A 19508-nucleotide genomic window follows, 5' to 3' on the forward strand; every position below is an offset into this window, starting at 1 on the left:
TTCTTAGCATTTTAAATGTATTACATTGTGGAAAGAACATAAAAACATAGGAGTTTCAGTGTCATCTTCTAAAAAACATTGGATTAAATGTTATTTCCATAGATTTTGCTTGGCACAGGAGCAGACTGTAGCTGCAGCTCGTACCTATGAAACATTCAGTTTTGCATGTTTGTCCTCAAGTGTTCTGCAAAGACATCTACAGAAAAAAAAAAGAGTATTTTAAAGATTATTTTAAAGATCAGTCTCATTTTTAAGATTCTTGATTAGCTAACTTTTCTGGTCTTCAGCTGGTTAAGGTTTTCTCCTATGAGGAGAGCCCAAGAGAGCTGGGACTGCTCAGCCTGGAAAAGAGAAGGCTCGGGGGATCTCGGTGTCTGTAAATAACTGAAGGGAGGTGCAAAGCCTCAGCCCTACTGTGATTCTCTGGAGGCCGTGCTTTGATGCAGTGTAGTGCTACATGTGAATTACTTACATGCCTGCTCATTCCTGTTTAAAATCACAGGAACTGTTTATGTTCTTGCTTGCTTTTGCAAAGTTTATTTTGCAACACACGGAGCACTTAAATGTGTGTGAAAGCTAGAGGCAGAAACAGTGCTCGAGTGTTTTCAAACACTGCAAAATGTGCAAAGCAAGTCTTGTTGTCTGGTCCGTGAGTCAGAGCATTCGTTGGACTGTGTATTGCTTTGGACACAAATGTGAACATATGCAGAGAGAACACATTGCAGCTTTGGCTTTGTGTGACTTCTGCAAAAAAAAAATTGTTCTACATCCATCCCCAAAGAGGAAATCGCAGTTTCCCACCCAGAATTAGTGTTTGCAATAGATAAGTTCCTTCTGTCTTCTAGGTAGACCACAAAAGTGCTACATGTAATAAAGCAAAATAATATATATCTATTTGGGGGGCGGGGAGGGAGAAGTGTGCACATCATATAAATTAAACCAAAGTATGCTTTTCATTTCAAATTTTAAATAGAGGGAGCAAAAAATAAATTTATGGGAAGGAAATGAGAAGTTTAATGCATTTATAGCTAAGTGGGATATGGGATTTAGCATTTGATTATTGCTATTTTAGTGGCCTTGTGGTTTTCAGGGTTGCTTCTGTCTAGTTCAAAGAGGATTGTTTGGAGCCTTGAGCTTCAGAAATAAAAGTGGTGTAAGGGTCGGTGGGGGAGATCCTGCACTTTAGCTGCTCAGAAGATTTGCCAAAAAAACGGGAGCTTGCCTGCATGGCTGTACTGTTAGACTGTGTCAGGGACTTACGTGCTTTGCAGGGTGTAAGAGGTTGGTAGGCTGTTTCCTTCTGGGGAGAGGTAGCGGCTTTATGTGATGCTGCCCAGTGAGGAGTGCTAGCAAGTGCAGGCCTTCAGCTGCAGCAGCCCACAGACCTTCAGGAGGCTGGTTTTCTCAAGTCATCCCTTCAAGGAAAAAGCAATGACCTACATTGGATGAAGGATGCTCTGTATTGTAGTAAAACAAAACCTATGCATTTTGGCCTTGTCCAGGATTTAAAGCTTATTTCAAGTTTTTGTTGTTTTTATCCTCCATCACCAGCTCAGTGGTCAAACAAATTTATTCTAACTTGGCTTTGTTAACAAACTGTACAATTCTGGAAAATAAAACCTTCACGTAAAATCTTCATTAATGTTTCTATAAACCTGAATTGTCCATGTCCTTTATAAGATCTGCCTTTTGGGGCCACACAGGCTTCTACTTTGTACACTGGGGCACCCTATTAGTGGCAGGCTACATCTTTTGTATTAGTCTCAGATGAAGTGTTGTGTTTGCTTCATGATCCAACTTTACGTGGAGTAGTAGAGGCTGTGGTGTTACTTTCCACCCTTGGGAAGGAAGAAGGTAGACCACAATGACTTGATTTAGTGAGAAATGTCAGTACAGTTATTAGTATTTTTTTTTCTTTCAATTTTCCAGTGAAGCCACTTCCTCCCTCTGACATTAAAGCAGAAATCACCAGAAATGATGGGCTGCTGAATGTGAGCTGGACAAACCCTGTGTTTACCAATGATGATCTAAAATTTCAGATTCAATATGCTGAGAAGAGGGAAGAACTAACATGGGAGGTACTGTTTTCTTAAAATCTGCGTTGAAGTGTGAGTTATTGCAGTGTCACTTAGGGTGTCAGCTAGGCTTTATGGAGTTTGTTTTATACAGTGAATCACAGTTCTAACATGTGCATTATCTAGCAAATAAATGTGACTGAGTAGGCTACTTCTCACTGGATTTATTTTCAGGAGTTTTGATTGTAACAAATGCCTAAACAACCTTTTGTTCTTACTCTGAATATTTTTCCTTCTGTTACAGCTGTATGAAGTTTCAAATTTGCCAACGAGATCGGCTATGATAAAGGTTCAGAAACTCTGTGTTGAGTATGTTGTTCAGGTCCGCTGCAGAGCACTGGATGGTTTAGGTTACTGGAGCAACTGGAGCAGATCAGCTTATGCAGTTGTGAGAGATATCAAAGGTATGTGTGATTTCATAGCATGCTCAGATGCTTGGTGCAGTTTCAGACTCAGATGTGACGCTGTTCTTTCAAAACTGTCATCTTGCAGCTCCCTTACAAGGCCCTGAGTTTTGGAGAGTTATTGTTGAAGATCCAGCAAGGAGGCAGAAAAATGTTACCCTCCTGTGGAAGGTGAGAACACTTCAGTTTTGGTCTTTCACTTTGAAAGATGCACGACCCAAAAGCATTGGTAGAATTACGAAACTGATAAGCACGTGCTTCCCAGCCCTGAGAGGCAAACTGGGGTGGTCACTGCATATGGGACTTGGTACGCAGTGTGCTTGCACGCTTTGGCTGCCAAGTTCTGCTAACCAAGTTCTCTGAGCAGGATGTGCCACTGAGTCCTAGACAGCTGCCTGTTCAAACACCTCAGCAATGGCATGTAAACTGGGCAAAGCTGTGTTAAAAGGTTAACGCAGGATAGAGGGGAAAAAGTACATCAGTGACTGGCCACTCCTGTTTGTATGTGCTGCGATGTTAGGTGTGCAAACAGTCATCTTTTTTTTTTCAGTCCTGGAAAATGCTAACATTAAATTGTGACCTGTTATAGGAGTCTGAAAGTTTTTTATTTCCTTGTATTCCCCCCCTTCAGTGGAAAGATAGCAAGTAAGGGCGCCAGCTTTCAGATAGAGAAGTCTTTAAATGGACTCCAGAGTCTTTGCTAAAATAGATGGTCTTTAAAATATCTTTCTTGGGTCATGTTTTCTTAAAAATCTTCAAAACCAACACCTTTTGCCCAAATAATGTTTCCTTTTGAAATCAAAGACTTGGGAATTAATTAATGCCAATGTTTGTTGCAGCCACTGATGAAGAATCACTCACTGTGCAGTGTGAGCCAATACATCATAAAGCATCAGACATCAGAAAACACCACGTGGTCAGAATATGTCGATAAAGGCACTACCTGGTTATTTCCATGGACTGAACGCACACATACCATTACTGTTTTAGCCATGAATTCAATTGGAGTTTCTTCAAGGAATTTTAATTTAACTCTATCACAGCAATTGAGCACAGGTAAGAACACCAGTTGGTTACCATTTTGCGATGTGGAATATGTTAGGAATCCTTGTGGTGCTTTTGGGCAAAGCTTTCTTTGAAATAAAAATCCCTTTGTTAAAATTAAAAACATGATATGTTCATCTGTATTATGGGAATCAGATTCTGTATCTCACCAGCAGAGCTATTTGAAAAATGAAATTTCTATCACGTGAAAATTGTAATGAACTTTAGATTTGGGGAAAAAAGTTGTCCTTGACAGTTGTCCTTCACTGACAGAATCTAAAGTAATTGATCAAATAAAAATGAAATCATACTGTAAAACTGATCTTCCATCTTCTTTGTCCTGGGAACACCCAGCATTCCTGCTAGGGAATGTTTTGTTGTTTCCAAAATGAAATGTGGTCTAATTTCTCCGGCTGCTCACCTGACAGGGTGCCAGAGTGCATAGTTCTCAGAGGTTTGGCTTTTCTCCCTGGGCAGCCTTTTCATCGGTTCAGCTGCATTCTGCTTTATTAATAAAATAAAGGCTATCGGTTCTGACAATTTCAACTGTGTAACATTCATATGCAAATGTATAACGTGGGAAACGTTACTGCAGTCTATTCATAGAACTTTACTGCTGCAATGCAATTTTAGAAGTATTTTTATAGGTAAAATTCTTTCTGGTACTGTGCATAAGGATGTTCTGGAAAGCCTGTACTTGGTAGCAGATGTAAGGGGAAGCATTTGTCTGCCTGGACTGTGATCTGGGTATGTTACTTAGAGAGATTTATTGGGATTTAGCTTACAGGCTCCCAGTGTGTGTTTTACCAGCTAAATGTTGACAGTCCATTTGTTGATAATTTCTTAGCTAAGGACTGATAATTAAGGAGGTGCATGTAAGAACCAGGCTGTTTGTTTAATGTTTGTTAAGAAACTTGTTCTATTTAGTGTTCGGGATTAGTTGGTTGAAGCCAGTGAAGCGTGGTTTACAGAGAATTAAGTTTGTTTATGTGAACTAAAGATCAAGCTTTATTGTATAAAGATAAAAACAAACAAACAGAAACACTAAACAAACAAAAAACTAAAGTAGTAAATAATGAAGATCCAAAACTGTCATACATTTTACAGTATACACCTCTCCTGCTAAGCCAGGTCTCATCTCACCTGTCAGAGTTCACGTAATTCACTATTTTTTGTCCTTGTTTTGTCAGTGAATGCAGTGCAGTCACTCATTGCTTACCCAGTGAACAGCACCTGTGTGATTTTGACTTGGACGCTTTCACCTCACACATATGTGATAACATCTTTTGTTATTGAATGGAAAAACCTTAACAAAGAAGAGGAGATGAAATGGGTGCGAGTTCCTCCGAATACTAGCAAATATTATATTTATGGTGAGTGTGTACTTGAAAATGTAATGTGTTATGTTGTTATTGAATAGAAGAATGTAGCATTTTTCTGAGATCTCAAATTCCTTCCCCCGTCTCCGTTTCTGATTTATATTTTTTGTGGTAAGGAACAGTAGAACAATTTTTAATTATCCTTAGTGGACTGACTGTAAAGGACTGACTATTGCATTCATAATCCAGGTTGACAAAGAATGAAGCTCAGGTGTGTGTTCATTTTTTGGCAATACGATAAAATTAGTTCTGGAATACTGACCATACCAGCTAATTATGTAAGTTAATATGTGTTAATTCCATCTGCATTTTTGGCTTTAATCTTAGAAAATTGTGTAATAGTTGCATAAAAGCGTTAACTCCATGGAAAAAAATAATGCTAGATTATGCAGTAAAGATTATTAGTTTTAATCTTTTGATATTAAAGTGCATATCTATAAAAGATGGCTTTTGTTGTGCCCCCTCTGGGCTGGTCTGAACTCTGATATGTGACCAGAGCCTCTCTGGAGGTCATTGTTTAATAGCAGGATAATAGTTTTGATTCAAAAGGCTGACTACTTCTTTCCAGATCACTTTATTCTAATTGAGAAGTACCACTTCAGCCTGTACCCCGTGTTTGCTGGAGGAGTTGGCAAATCCAGAGTGACAGATCGATTTACCAAAGGTGACTTACAGCATCTTTCTCCATGTTGTTTATGTAATAGGAGCTTGATAGTAAAAGTTAAATTTAAACGTGAAAGAAGTCTGTAGCTTATCAGAAGAAACTCAGTAATAGGGTAATTTTAATACATCTATAAAGTGCTCGAGATTTCAGTTGCTTTAATTTGAAAACCGTGTGAAGTTAATTGAGTGAGGGAGGCAACTGAATTCCCACCAACCTGACTTAATAGCTGAGATCCTAGGTCTCTGTGATTCTTCATTCTCCAATTATGGGCTATTCTCTTATGTGCTCTGATTTCATTTCCCAATAACGAGGGAGCACTGGGGACCTTCCCCAGAGATGGAGAAGTCACCTCAGTATTTAAAATAATTCCTTCCCTTTTGTCTGTTTGTTCTCAAGGTAAAAGTTCATTGATCTGCAATAAAACTTGATAAAGCTTTTTTTTTGGGGAGGAGGGAGAGGGGGACGGGGGACGTAAGCTGTTGCTTCTACTGTTTATATAAGTGTTTGTTATTTCCCATTTACAAACTTTTCAGACAAATTATTTTTCCTGCATTATCTGCATCCCTTTTAGTTCCAGATGGATATGAAAATCAGAATAATGCTAGCCTCTATATGGTTCTGCCAATAGTTGTTTCAACCTTGATTTTGTTGCTTGGAGCATTGCTGATTTCACACCAAAGGTAAGTTCATTTTTATATAAAAGTCACAGAAGGCCTTTAGAAGGTGATGCAGCTTAGCTGTATGTCTGCTGAACTGGTGGCCAGTGTCTTTTTTTGGGGAAAGCCAGGAATTATTTTTATCATTTGTACTTTTGAGGTGTACTGAAAGGCAGTGGACTCCGAAATACAGCACCAAGAATTTAAATGTCTCGAGTGCACAGGCTTGTTACCTTGTAAAAGTCAGACCTTTCAGGGCTGGTGTCCTCAAAGTAAGGTGATGATCAGTGCTGTTCTTTTTCACTGGGAAATAGCACTTCAGCCTGTACCACACACTGCTTACTTTTGCAGTGTTTTGTGGACAAGCTAATGAGTGTCAAGTGCTTTGAAGCACTGTGTGTCCCAGATTTAATTGTCATTACAAATAAAGCCAATTAAAAAAAATATATCCATCTGAGTTTTGTGGAATGTGGGTTGGGGTCTTACTTAGCAAAGACTGCCTGTACATTTTATGACTTACAAAACTGCCATATGGTATTTCACTTTGATATTTTTCTATTGAATTTTGACCATCTAGAATATGTGAAATGATTGTTTCCTTGTCATAGCATTCTAGATAAATAAAATTCCACATATTCCTTTTCTGATATAGCAAAAATGCATTATGTATGAGAACAGTACCAACTCCAGAATTTACCTAATATTTCAGAATGAAGAAACTGTTTTGGGAAGATGTTCCAAACCCCAAGAATTGCTCCTGGGCACAAGGAGTTAATTTTCAGAAGGTATGCATTTCCCTGGTGATTCTTCTTTCCCCACGCTGTGGGTCAGGCTGCTCTTTGCTCACTACTGAACTCTGAGTATTGGGTAGACCAAAACCTACCTGAATTACTTAAATGAAGCTACCTGGAGCCTCTGAAATTAGTAATGCAACAGACCTTTCATTTGTAGAAATGGGCTAGGACCAGAGACCAGTATCTCTCTTGAATGCGGGGTGTTTAAATTTCAGGGCTATTAGCAAATCAGTCATGGAATCAGAGTGTGCTCCATAGGTGGAATGCTCATTTATCTCAGTGAGTGCCACACTTGCATCAATGGCCATATTTTTTTGCTGGGGTAAACCCCCTCTCCATTCAGCACATGAATTGAGCTGTGATGTGATGAGCCGTGGCAGGTAAGAGCCGTTACGTGGACTTAGCCAGCTTGCTAAGTTTCTCACAGTCTTACAGGTTGACAGTGGGTAGTTGCTGAAACAATCTAAATCCAGGCCTGTTACTACTAAAAGAAAGAGCACATCATGGCAGAAGATTTTTTTTTCAGGTATTTAATTTGCATTCCCAGTGAAGGTTTCTTTTCTCATCTTTTATTTTATTTCATTTAAACAGAGAATGGACATTCTTTGAAGTCTAATCATGGTCACTGCGTGCAGAACCATTGGGCCAGCTCCCAGGCTTCCTATACAGAATTGTTAGAAGATTTTTCTATTTATATTCACAAGACAGGAAACAGATACAGTACAATGCTGATTTGCTTAAATATAATCAATCCTGGAAGTAGCTCTGTCAAAAATCTAAAATACCCTTGCAAAAATTAGGAGTAAGTGCCATGTTACAGATCAAAAGATGGTTTGTCACTTGCGTAGGCAGAAACACTTTAGATTTGGTGGTTTTAGTGCCCTGCTGACTAAGGCTGTGACTTGCAACAGGCTTAATGCTTTCAAGCCCTGGCCTTCAAAAGGAGTTGAAAGAGCCCAGCCTTTCCCAGGATGCAGCCGTGGAAGCAGAGATATCAGACAGGTTTGGGATTTATCCAGTTGAAAGCAGGATCTGTCTAGCAACTGGCTTCACATTAAGGTGATTTTGTTGTTGTTGATTTTATTTTTTTAATCAAATATTTGTTTATTCTAGTTGAGAGCTAGCTTGGGAGTTTCCACTGACTGCAGGCACATCGAGGTGATCAGATCTTGTATTTGCACAAGTACAGGGCTCTCCTGTTAAGGTCTTTGGAAGTTATATATGTATCTGGGTGCAGCAGCAACTCAGAGAATGCAGAACCGTGCGTTGTGCTTTGCTTGATTTTTCCTGGGAATTCCAGTATGCATGCTGTTTGTATGGCTTCTTCGTTCATTATCATTTAAACATTTAAATGTCAGTGCAGCTGCCTGAGTAATCTCTGACGCTACATCTGTGTTGGGGAAGATGCAGTCATGGTCTGAGGATGACTGGGTGTTCTACAGCCTTGCAGCAGCAGTCACTGGTGGTAGCAGAGCCTGTGCCTCTTGGTTTGGTCTAGAAAGCAAAGTGTGCTGTCCTCGTGCAGTTTGTTAAATCCCAGGCCGGGCTGACGTGTCTGCTTCCATGGCTGCATCCTGGGAGGGGATGGGCTCTTTGAACAAAGAGCTGTGAGCTGCAGGAGTCCCAGTTGCACCAGCGCACCTGAATTTGTCTGTTTCATCTTTTCATCTGTAGCGACAGAAGCTCGAGACAATCCCTGTTATTCCAGATTGCAAAGGGGTATGGAATTTGCACGGTGGATTTGACACATTGGAAACGATTCTCCTCACCAACTGCTAGAGCTGAAATAAGTGTATCGAAGTTGATGATGTTTTTAACTAGGAGGGGAATGTCATGCCCACGCTGACACCCTGGTGATACTGCTCCGTATTCATATGCCTTGTTCCATAATTAATTGGAAAGAAACGATGCATGCAAGTATGAAAGAAATTGAAGTTTGACATGAGTTTTGACAGCTTGTTAGCAAAAAAAAAAAAAAAAAAAAAGCATGCCTCTTTGGTACGTTGAACTAATCTTACTGGAAAATATTGCTTAATGTTAATTGCACTGAAGGGATAGTGCCTGTCCCCAGATGAGCATGATCACCTCTCGCTAGTTTCCTGATGTCCAGGGCTGAAACACGTTCCTCAAAGCAGCGTATTTAGGGTCAAATTCTGCGTTTGTATGTATGCATGCAATTTCTACTAGCAAAAGCAGTGCCCAGGACTGGCGTGGTATTTTTCCCTCCCTGTAATAACCACTGATTACACAAACAGCCTGCATACCGCTACTGAGAAGTTCTGATGCCTTCCTGAAGGCATCTGCTGCGGAACACATTTTGTCTTGGTCCGTAGCCATACTAAATCCTGCAGGCAACATCTGAGCATTACTTTGTGTGCTCAATGCAGCATGCTGGGATAGGGTGCTCCTGAACTGCATTTACAGAGCATTCCTTTATCGGGATTGTGTTGCTTACGGTAGCAAGAGATTAAAATCACAATTTAAAACAGGCAAATCTTACATCTAGACTCAGTCTTGTGAGCCTTTACATAACGTCAGAACCATGAAAAGTTCTGTTACTTGCTTAGTGAGATAAACAAAGTTTTAGTGCCTACTGTTGTAGATCACTAAAGCACAAGTACGCGTGCTTTCCAAGAAAATGCATGTAAATCCTTCAAAGAACGATGCATATCTAAATTACCCTACTAAGTCCACGGGGTTACTTGCAGCATGTGAAGCTAAAAGCCTGTACAGTCACAATCTGGTCTTGATGGAATTAGGCCAACAGCATATTTTGCTGTGTCTGTGTTTAGCAACTAGAGTGCAAAATATTTTCGACTTGAACCTGTCTCAGGCGTGGTAACTGGCGTACAGAGATAGTCTGCTGTGTGTGAGAGCTCCTGACAAGGCTGTGACAAGTGCAAGGTAAAACCTAGACTGACCAGGAGGGCAAAACACAACATTGCTTGAAATTCCTTCTTTGTTCGGATCCCGTTTCATCTGGTCAGCAGAGTTTGGGAACTGGTGACCTGGGACTGTGATTTTCATCCTGTGTTTTACAGAACTGCTCTGGCTGTTGTTGAACACAGTTTTTGCCCAGGTTATACCATACCTGTGTATACTGTGGACATCCATCCCTGTTCACCCAGCTTACTCTGTAATTCTTGATGTGCTGTGGTTTTGTTTTGTACCTGTCTTGGAACGCGACGTATTTAATCTCTGCAGGCAATACTATTGACGTGCTTTCTGTGGTGCCTATTTGCATTTATAAGAACAGCTACTGGAGGTGGGGGTGAAGAGGGAAGCAGGTTTTGGAAGGAAATAAACCGTCCCTGCTCAGGACAAACCAGCTGCTGGTGGCAGGAGGGCTGTGTGGTGGTCAGGTTGTTCCAAAATTGCTGGCTGGCCTCTGTCTCCTGTTGGAAAATGCCACTGGGGCAGTGTCCCCTGCCTGGACCACTTGTCTGCTGGACACAGCAGCGCCTGTGCGAGTCCCTAGCAAGCTGGTGAGGGAGCAGGGAGCTGCCAGTGGGCAACGTAAGCTAGGGTTAGTACAGCTTGATTCACACAGCATCATAGCACCCCACAGATCCTTTCAATAGCTGGCCAGTTTTCTGTGTGCTTCCTGACACGATCCGAAGCCTGGGAGATGCCAATTTGGGAAGGTGATGGGCTCGTGTGGGCAAGGACCAGAGCTGGTGGAAACCTGCTCACAGGCTTTGCCACACGAGGGCATTGTCACTGCTGGGAGCTAGGCTGGAGCAGCAGCCCGAGCCGTGGAAGTTAGTACTCCCTTCTATAATTGTATACCAGCCTAAGTATTTTGACACGTTCCTGGTTGTTTTGGCAGCTTTCCTGCTGTAAAATATGGTTTGCTAATATACACAAAATCTGTTTTTATCTATTTGTTTTGTCTTGAATTCCTTAGGAAATATATGGTTCTTCAAGTGACTTTTCCTTTGTAGCTAGGAGTTCCTGTTCTGTTCAGTTCACACTGCTGTGTATTTTACATGTACATACATTAGGTAGTAGCAAAGCACACATTTCTCCAAAATAAACGTGTTTCTCTTCGTGCAGTTCAGACATAGAACTGTTATATAGATGGGAATGCTCTAAAAACGCTACAGAAAGACTGAGTTTGACCCCAAATAATACAATCCTAGCAGAAAAAGTTACTTTAGTTGGCATGTGTATGACTTAAGACCATTTGTTTATACAGCCTCAATAAAAAGCCAAGAAAATCTAAGGGTATAAGATCTTTGTCTTGCAAAGCACTCACGTTTTTTTTTTAACAGTATGTGCATGTTTATTAATGTCAAAACATTTGGGACCACTTGGCTGCTTGTATTTCAGCTTAAACCACACACTGTCTTGGCTGGAGGACTGGGTGCTTCACAGCACGCTTGCTTTGCAGCACTTGCCACACGAAGAGGTTCTCACTTGGTCTTTCCCCTCAGTCTTCACCGAGACACAAACATAAAGAAAAGAGGAAATGTGTTTTAGGGGATTTTCAATATGTTCTTACTAAATCTATGGAGGTTTTGTCTGTGGTTCTTAAGATCAGTAACTTCATACTGAACTAAAAGCTATTAAATAGTAGATGAACATTAAAATCTATCTTTTCTTCTAGCCTGAAACTTTTGAGCACCTTTTTATCAAGCACCCCGAAGCAATGTCATTTGAGCCTCTTCTTCTGGAACCAGAAATAGTGCTGGAAGACATCAGTGTTACCAAAGTGTTGAAACAAGAGGATACACAAGATTTTTTAGTAATTAATTCCATGTTTACAAAAATCCAAGACTCTGAGCACGACTCTGCTTGTTCTAGCAGCCATTTCACTAGCAGCAGCTTCTCTGAGAGCTTTCACAATGAGCAAATCGCTGGAGAAATCACGAGGCAGTCTGACATAAAATACGCTACTATTATCAGCAACTCCAGATCCGGGGGGCTTTATGAAGAGAAGAAGAATCTCAGAAGTTGCTTTGAGAGGTGCTTCTTGGCCGAAGATTCCTCAGTTGCAGGTGCTTTCTCAAGTAGCTCTTGGGAGGTGGGAAACCAGGCTTTCCTCCTGCTGCCTGATCAGCCTGGCAGTCGGCCCAGCAAGACTCTTTCCCTTTCCCTGATTTCTTCAGAGGGGTTTTCAGAGCCTTCAGATCAGGATGACACCTTCCCAGATGGAGGCAGTCCTGAGCGAAGCCTCTATTACCTGGGGATAGCAGCACTTGAAAAAAGAGAGAGTGACATTTTTTTAACGGAGAGTTCCGGAGTGATGTGTCAGTTCCACGCAGCTGATCTGCTCAGAGACGTGGGGTTCCTTCGGAACACGCCTCCTAGCTTAAACACATTTATCCAAAGTGGCTTTAACTACAAAGCCATTGTGCCCTACATGCCTCAGTTCCAGATGCCTGCCACCAAGGTGCAAGACGCCACAGAGAACAGCTCTTAAGTCATCACACCATAACTCGGTACTCGTCGTGGCTTTTTAGGTGTTGATATGTTCCCCCGTTTTTCCCTCTCCTGACTTATTTCAGGAGCTCTCCTGGTTGGAACTTGTGTGACTAATCCTGCATTTGAGTCCCAGGATTTCAGCAGGAAGAAAATTCTGCTTCTTGACCTAAGTTTCACACGAGGGGCCTTCCTTTATATCTTTGATATATAAATATATGTAATTAGCCACTGGTGCCAAATAGTTTCCTCCTGTTACACACACATCCGAGCACCCCGGTGCAGATCTGCCCTTGCAATTGGGCTTTGTGCCACAGGATTTCAGGTGGGGACTGGCTGCAACCCAAACACAGTTCTCAGCCCCCAGGCTCCGTGCTGTGGGCTGTGGGCAGCTTTGGCAGCCCTCGGGAGCTGTACCTGGTGCTGCTCCCGTGGCTCCTGTGCGGGCAGAGCACAACAGCCCCGGCTGGGTGGCCTCAGCGTGTGGCAGGAGCCTTCCTCCAGCTGGGAGAGGCAGAGGAGGTGGGTGTGGAGGTCCCCAAACACTGTTCAGTGGCTGGGAGTTGCCATTGTTTGTGCCCTGAATAAACACAGCTCTGGTTTCATTCATTAAAAAAAAAAATAATAATAAAATCTCTATTTAACATGTTGGCCAACAGCACTGAAAGAGCTTGCTCTTGCTCTAGGTTTTGTTGGGGAGTCCAAGGGTGAGACAAAGGAGTGGCCTAAAGCATAGCATTAAAGGGCATATTGAAACAGAAGGTGCCCACGTTTTGTCTGGGGGGAGAAACTCGGATGTGTACAAACTCGGGTACTGTACAAGCACCAGTGGCTTTGTTTGTTTTTCTCCAAAATCCCGATGTTTTGATTGCTTTGCTGGCACCTGCATTTAATTGAGCCTGTGAGCACGCAGATGGTCCACAAGAAAAAGCAGTGGGAATCCTGCCCTTCAGTGGCTGAAAGGGAGGCCGTGACCAGCGGAGGCAAACTTGGGGCTGTTTTTACCTTGTCTCTTTTTCAGTAAGATGAAAATGCTCAGCAGCAGCATCAAAGAGCTGTAAGAAGGGCTGTGAGGGCAGAGGCATGTGCTGAGCACCCACGTTGTTGTTGACCATGAGGTTCTAGTACAAAGGGTATTGTGGTAAAACTAACATCTCTTCCAAACTTATTTTTCTAAGAACCACAGTAAAAAAGGCAGTAATTTGATCCAAGAATCCTGTATTTTTGATCTGCAGGGAGCTAGCCTGGCTACACAGACATGAAGTCAGTTCAGGAGCCGTGCTCCACTCAGCTCTGGCTAGGAGGAAAATCAGATCGTGCATCCCAGCTGTGTTTGTAGGTAAACAAAACCACACACTTGGAAGCCAAATATATTTTTTCTATCTCATAGCTAATAAATATTTTTGTATACGTACTTTTTCAAAGAGCTATTTTGAAAAGCTAAGAAGGATGAAAACACTGTGTATTCCAGAGCTAAATTGCTGTAAAACTTACTTGGGGAATTAAAAACAAAAGGGCAAAATTCAGCAACAGTAGTAAATAGTAGAAGCGTGGAGATATTTTAATGTATTAGTGATAAGAAATCCGATGGGGCAGAAGGGACCAAAGCAAGTTATATAGTTGCACTTTAAATTTAAGATAGGGTTTAAAAACAACAACAAAAAACCCGCAACTTGTTCTCAAACAAGCTGCTAGCCTGGCTCTTGCTGGGTGTCTGTTTCTGAATGCTGACATGGCACAGGCCTGATGTGATTTTTCAGGAAAAGGGGGTGTGCGGGGAGGTAGCTGACCAAAACTTGTCACTTGGAAGAGCAACTGGAGCTGCAGGGATGAGCCCAGAGTCTTGAAAGGGCTCCTGTAGGGCTGGGCAGCCTTGTCGCAGGTCCCGTACCTGCTGCTGCTCTGCTGGAGCGAGCCGTGCTTCTGCAGCCAGCAGCAGGAGAACGCTAAACCAGAGCTCCTCTGAAGAAAAAAAACACTTCGACCGGTGTGTGGATGTGACACAGCACAGCCTGCGGGGCCCGGGAGCTGCCCGCCAAACCCGACATCCCCTGGGCACACGAAGCTGCAGCCAGGCACCTCCACAGGGACCCCTCGTGCGCTCCTTCAGAATCGGGGGTGGGAAACCTCCATTCTCGCCCATCAACCTCGTGCAGCTCCATAAACTGGGATGATAAACGCACGGTTCATCACGGAGCGTGGGTTCCTTCAGTTATTGTGTCCTGCAAAGTTGTCTGGTTGCATCTGAAGATCTTTCTTGAGAAATGAAAAACCGACACTGATTTTATCACTGAGTGCTCAGGGTGAGTCCCCATCCAGTAACTGCTGGGACAGGAGCACCCGTAAGCATGGGAGTGATCCAAAGAGTGAGTCCAGGAGGGTTTTCCTGGGCTGCAGTACATGGGAAAAGGCAGGAGTTAAATCCTGCCCCCTCCATGCAGGGCTCTGATGTGGCTCAGAGCTATCAAGCAGGAATTTGATCCCGCTCTTCACCTTTCTTCACTTCTGTATGAGGCCCAAGCCTGCGTGTCCTGCATCCCCCAGCTCTGCCCGTGGGCAGCTACAGCTACAGCTGCCTTTTCTCAGCGTCATTTTTCCCCCTGTTTTAGGTCAATTTACTCATTACCAAAGCTGAGTGCCTTCCGTGCCACATCAGGTAATGTTTTATTCCACATTTACAGCAGTCTACTTTTTTCGCAGGGCAGCCCTGCCCTTGCTTCATGCGGGAGCAAATCTCGTTTGCTTATTCCTGGGGGTGACAGAGATGGGCAGGTGTCAGAGCACGGCTGTTTCCTCATTTCAGAGGGCTGTTCCCATGGCAGACAGCCCTCCTGCTTTCCCTCAGCAGCTTTGTGCCAGGCCCTTGGTCTGCAAACCGGGGCTGGATCTTGGCTGTTGCCTCCTTGCAGCACGGCGAGGGAAGGGAGGTGCCACAGAAACGCATTTTGGACATCCCGGGGGCACGGCACCACCACGCACCCCGGCCTTGGCTGCATGTTTCTGCCCTAGCAGTGAACTGGTTAATGCTTTCCTATGAACACACCTATGCCTCGGCTACAAATAACTCCGTGTTATCCCCCTCTTCTACCAGTGCTAGTAAATTAGTCATTTTGCAAACATTTTTCTTTGACATTTTTTTGCCATGGCTCTGTGGCAAGGAAAGGCCTTTTCGGTTTAAACAGGAAAAGCAATTAGGAGGATCCATGTGCAGCTTCAGAAGTACATATTAAGCCCTAATATTAACCTCCTGCAAATTAATTTTGAAGAGCATTCAAGAGTCTAGCTCATTTATCTAAGAAAATTAATGTTTTGCTATTTCTTTTACAGGTCATTTGCAGCTAAAGTTAACTGCCCGTTTTTTTTTTTAGCGCGACTGATGTGTGAAGCAGCAAGAAATTGTTTTCCCCATTTTGTACATTTGTTGGTCTGTCTTTGAGTCATTGACCTGTCTAATCAGCCTTGGATTTGAAAGTCTGCAATAAAATGGGTTCTGCGTTTTGCTTTTCTTCTTGCATAAACTGGGAACTAATTTATTTTCCAAATGTGGCGTTCACTTCTGGAACATTTGCAGTAATCATTTCCCACTGGTGAGAATATAACTCGAAACACCACCTTCCAACAGCGTCAGAAGAATTTTGTAATTATTTTTGTGAATAAAATGTTTGTTGTAGATGTTAACTCTGAGTTTGTCTGTCTGAGTTTCCAGAGGCTTTGTGTGCGAGGGGCGGTAATGCTCCTGCCGGTGGGCTCCCATGGGTGAGCCTGGTCTCCGAGCTGTTATTTAAAAGGGGAAAATCTTCAGAGTTTCTTTTTTTGCAGTTTGCCATGACCGGACCTTGGAGATGACAGAGCTGCTGTATGGTACGGGATGATTTTGTCAGGAGGCTCCCAGATGGAGGTGCCACCAGCCTGCAGCTGGTCCTGGGCAGGGACAAGGCCCACTCCTGGCTGGGGGTGGCTTCATCCTGAACACGAATCTTTGGTGAGGGAGCTGGAGCATTCCCTGTGCTCTTGGCTGCTCCCATCCTCAGTCATTTGTCACCTGGAGTTGGGTGAAAGGACCAAATCCCTCCCTCTGCATCCGCTGCTGCTGGGCTCTGCCAGCGCGGGGCTCTGCCTGATGGCCCTGCTCTAACCTGGGCAGATGGATGGGGCTGGGGAGATGGGGCAGGAGGAGACAGGTCAGAGCATTTTATGCGTTTATCTGTACAAAGAAAGCAGTGAGGTGCTGGGGGAGGACCGGAGCACCCGGCCAGGCCCCAGCTGCCCCCAGCACCCCAGCAGTGCTCCGCTAGGCCTCGGTGCGGGGAGGCCATGGTGGAGGGCCCGAGAGGCTGAGAGCGAACAAAATATCCCTGCCCTGGAGGAACCTGTCATCTAAGAGCATTATCTGGTGGTGAATCACGGCTGCTGGTTATAGAAGTGTTCCCTTATTGATTCTGAGCAGTTCTCTGAGGAGGAAAGGGGAGCCTGGGCCCAGGAGCAGCGCAGGCCGGCACAGAGCAGGGGTGCTGAGAGAGCCCTCCCTGCCCCTCGCAGGCACAGGAGGCATTCCCCGGGCTCCCCAAAGCTTCAGAGAAACCTTCCTGCGGGTCTTAGCTTTAAAAATACAGAGCTGAACAGTATGTGCTGCAAATAGTTACCCAGACTGTGCTTTTGCTGAGGATATTCCACTTCCCGATTCCTACTGCACAACACCTAAAGAAAATGCAGATTTCTACTGCGTGTCCCATTCCTCCGTCCTTCCTTCTGCTGGGAAAGCAACAGGTAATTTTGTCCAGGCTGGAATGAAATCTGAAGGCCCTGATGTGATAAAGCACCGAGTTCCCTGCTTGACCCGGTGCCTGCTTGGTTTTGGCAGGTATCATTCTGTTCAGTAATTATCCTAAATAAAAAAAAAAAAAAAAAAAGGAATTGTCTGTGTGAGACTCTAATTAATTACGACCCATCAGGAGCTTCTTATGCAAGAGCTGTCATCAGCAAAGCAGGGAGAGGCACTGAGAAACTCTCACTAGGAAATCTGAAAATCAGCCTCGATGGCTTATGAAAGAATGCGGTGCCCCGCTGCTAGGGAATGAATGGAAAAGCAAACGGTGGAGGGAGGCAGAGGAAGGGAGATCCTGGGGGGCTCTTAATGCTGATGAGAAGCCCGGCCAGCGAGGTCTCTGTGCTGTGCTGAGGCTGCCTGTGGTCGAGGTGCCAGCAGCGCACACCCCTGCTTGTACTGCAGCCATAAACAGAGCGCCCTGTCTGGCCTTTCACCACCTGCAATGCACGGTGCTTCTTTGCACAGTCACGGACGGGTCATTTCCGAATGCAAACTGAGCTCATTTCACTTGAAAAATGTTTTTTTTAAACATCCATTGATGTCTTTAGACCCAAGCAGAGCATTAAGGGCAGATACCAAACACAAAACTTTCTGGTGCTGCTTTTACACAGCTGCCTCTCAGCAGAGAAACTCATTTCAATATTGAAACCAGCGGCTTGTCAGCGACGTCGCTTTGTGAAGAAGAATGGATGTGATGGGGGAGCCAAGGAACAGACTCGCTGTTAGTTCTCCCAAATCAGAGCTGGCAAGGCAGTGCTGGGAGCCGCACGCATAGGTGGGCAGGAGACACGGCACGGGCTGGGGCTTGTGGTGGAAAGACACACGCCGTGACTTACTTCAAGCTTCAAATGATGATTGAAGATCTGGGCCAGAAGAGCCTGGCAATGAAATAATTATTTAGTTTTCAGCCCAGCTAATGTCAGGAGCGAGGTGCAGAGACCTGAGGCTGTTTTGCCGGAACAGCTTGCCACCCCTCTGCCCCCAGCCACACGGTGATGAAAACCCCTTTCCCAAAGCAAAAGGTCCCAGGTACAGATTTATGGCTGCAGAGATATCGTTTCCTACGGCTGTATCTGAGGGATGTGTGCTGAGTTTGTTTTTGTTTTCACTTCACAGGATTTTGGAATGCACCCTGAACATGTATGCCACATTTTATTTGCTGCTCGTCTCATAAACATGGGTCCCTTTTGCACTTTTTTTCTGATCAGTTAGATATGAAAAGAGATGGTGAATTAGGAGCCCTGTCCTTATCTCTCCGCGATGACTAACATCCAATTTCCTGTCTGGGGTTTCAATAGATTGCTCTCTAAACCGCATGGAGCTATCTAGCTGCAGCAGCCACTCCTACGTTGTTGCATTAGCAAGGGTAAAACTGCACGAGCGTTTGCAGAGATCTAAATTCAGCACATCTGAAGCTCTATTTCAAGGTGAGCGCTGCTTTGTGGCCCCCTCGCAGTGCTGTCCAGAGCCATTAAGCAGTGATGGGGCCCAGAAACACAGCCAGGCTGGGGTCAGGGGCTGAGACAAATGGGAAGAGCCCACTGCTAGCGAGAAACGAGCTCTTAAAAGCTTGCCTAGCTGTAACGAGCAAAGGGAGGAGAAATTCTGCTTCGGCGACGGTGCTGACAGCATTGGGAAGAACAGATTCCTGCCCCGCACTTTCCCAGCTGCCCACGCACCCCACGCATCCATCACTGAAGCCTCCACCCTGCTGGTGCCATCCCCGGCAGACACCAGCCAGCTGCCCGCGTGCTCGGCGCTCCTCTCGGCGACTGCTGAATCCAAGGGAAAGCGCAGGGGGCTTCAGAGAGCAAACACTGCTGCTGCCGTCACGTGCGGGAGCAAAACAAACCCTCAGCGCTGAGCGCAACACGCGCCACCCAGCTCACGGCCTCGGCCGGCACGGCAGCCCCTACCTGCTGCTGAGCTGCCAGGGGTAGGGTTTGTGCTCCTTGCTCTGAGAGCTGATGTTTATTTGGTCTTGTTTTCGTCTACCTCGTTTGTGTTGGATCAGTTATCGTCAGGCTAAATCAGAGAAGGTTTTGGTTTTCTTTTTTAATTTGCTCTTTTTTTTTTTTTTTTTTCTTTGTAGTGCAGTGCATGAAGGATGGAGGGACTTTTCTTGCTTCAGTGGGGGATCTTTTGTCACTCCAAAAAAAAATATCAAAAAATAAAATCACGGGATTGGGGTCTAAAGTCTAAATGGGTAGTGCATGGGCTTATTTTTAGAGAGCTGAAGT

At 44.2% G+C, this 19508-nt stretch overlaps 1 protein-coding gene across 1 annotated transcript in view; it reads left to right on the forward strand.

Annotated features, from left to right (window-relative positions):
• LEPR (leptin receptor) overlaps window positions 1-13939 on the forward strand; it is a 34547-nt gene extending 20608 nt beyond the window's left edge. The window contains exons 11-20 of the mRNA XM_082766312.1: window positions 1930-2078; window positions 2320-2479; window positions 2568-2650; window positions 3319-3535; window positions 4714-4896; window positions 5471-5566; window positions 6144-6246; window positions 6932-7007; window positions 11626-12016; window positions 13676-13939. Of these exons, the coding sequence (XP_082622438.1) occupies window positions 1930-2078; window positions 2320-2479; window positions 2568-2650; window positions 3319-3535; window positions 4714-4896; window positions 5471-5566; window positions 6144-6246; window positions 6932-7007; window positions 11626-12016; window positions 13676-13683 (1466 nt within the window). The 3' untranslated portion in view covers window positions 13684-13939. The remainder of the gene's footprint in view (window positions 1-1929; window positions 2079-2319; window positions 2480-2567; window positions 2651-3318; window positions 3536-4713; window positions 4897-5470; window positions 5567-6143; window positions 6247-6931; window positions 7008-11625; window positions 12017-13675) is intronic.
• Window positions 13940-19508: the final 5569 nt, after the last annotated feature.

Source organism: Aythya marila (genome assembly GCF_965140915.1).
Source record: "Aythya marila genome assembly, chromosome: 8".
Lineage (NCBI taxonomy): Eukaryota > Metazoa > Chordata > Aves > Anseriformes > Anatidae > Aythya > Aythya marila.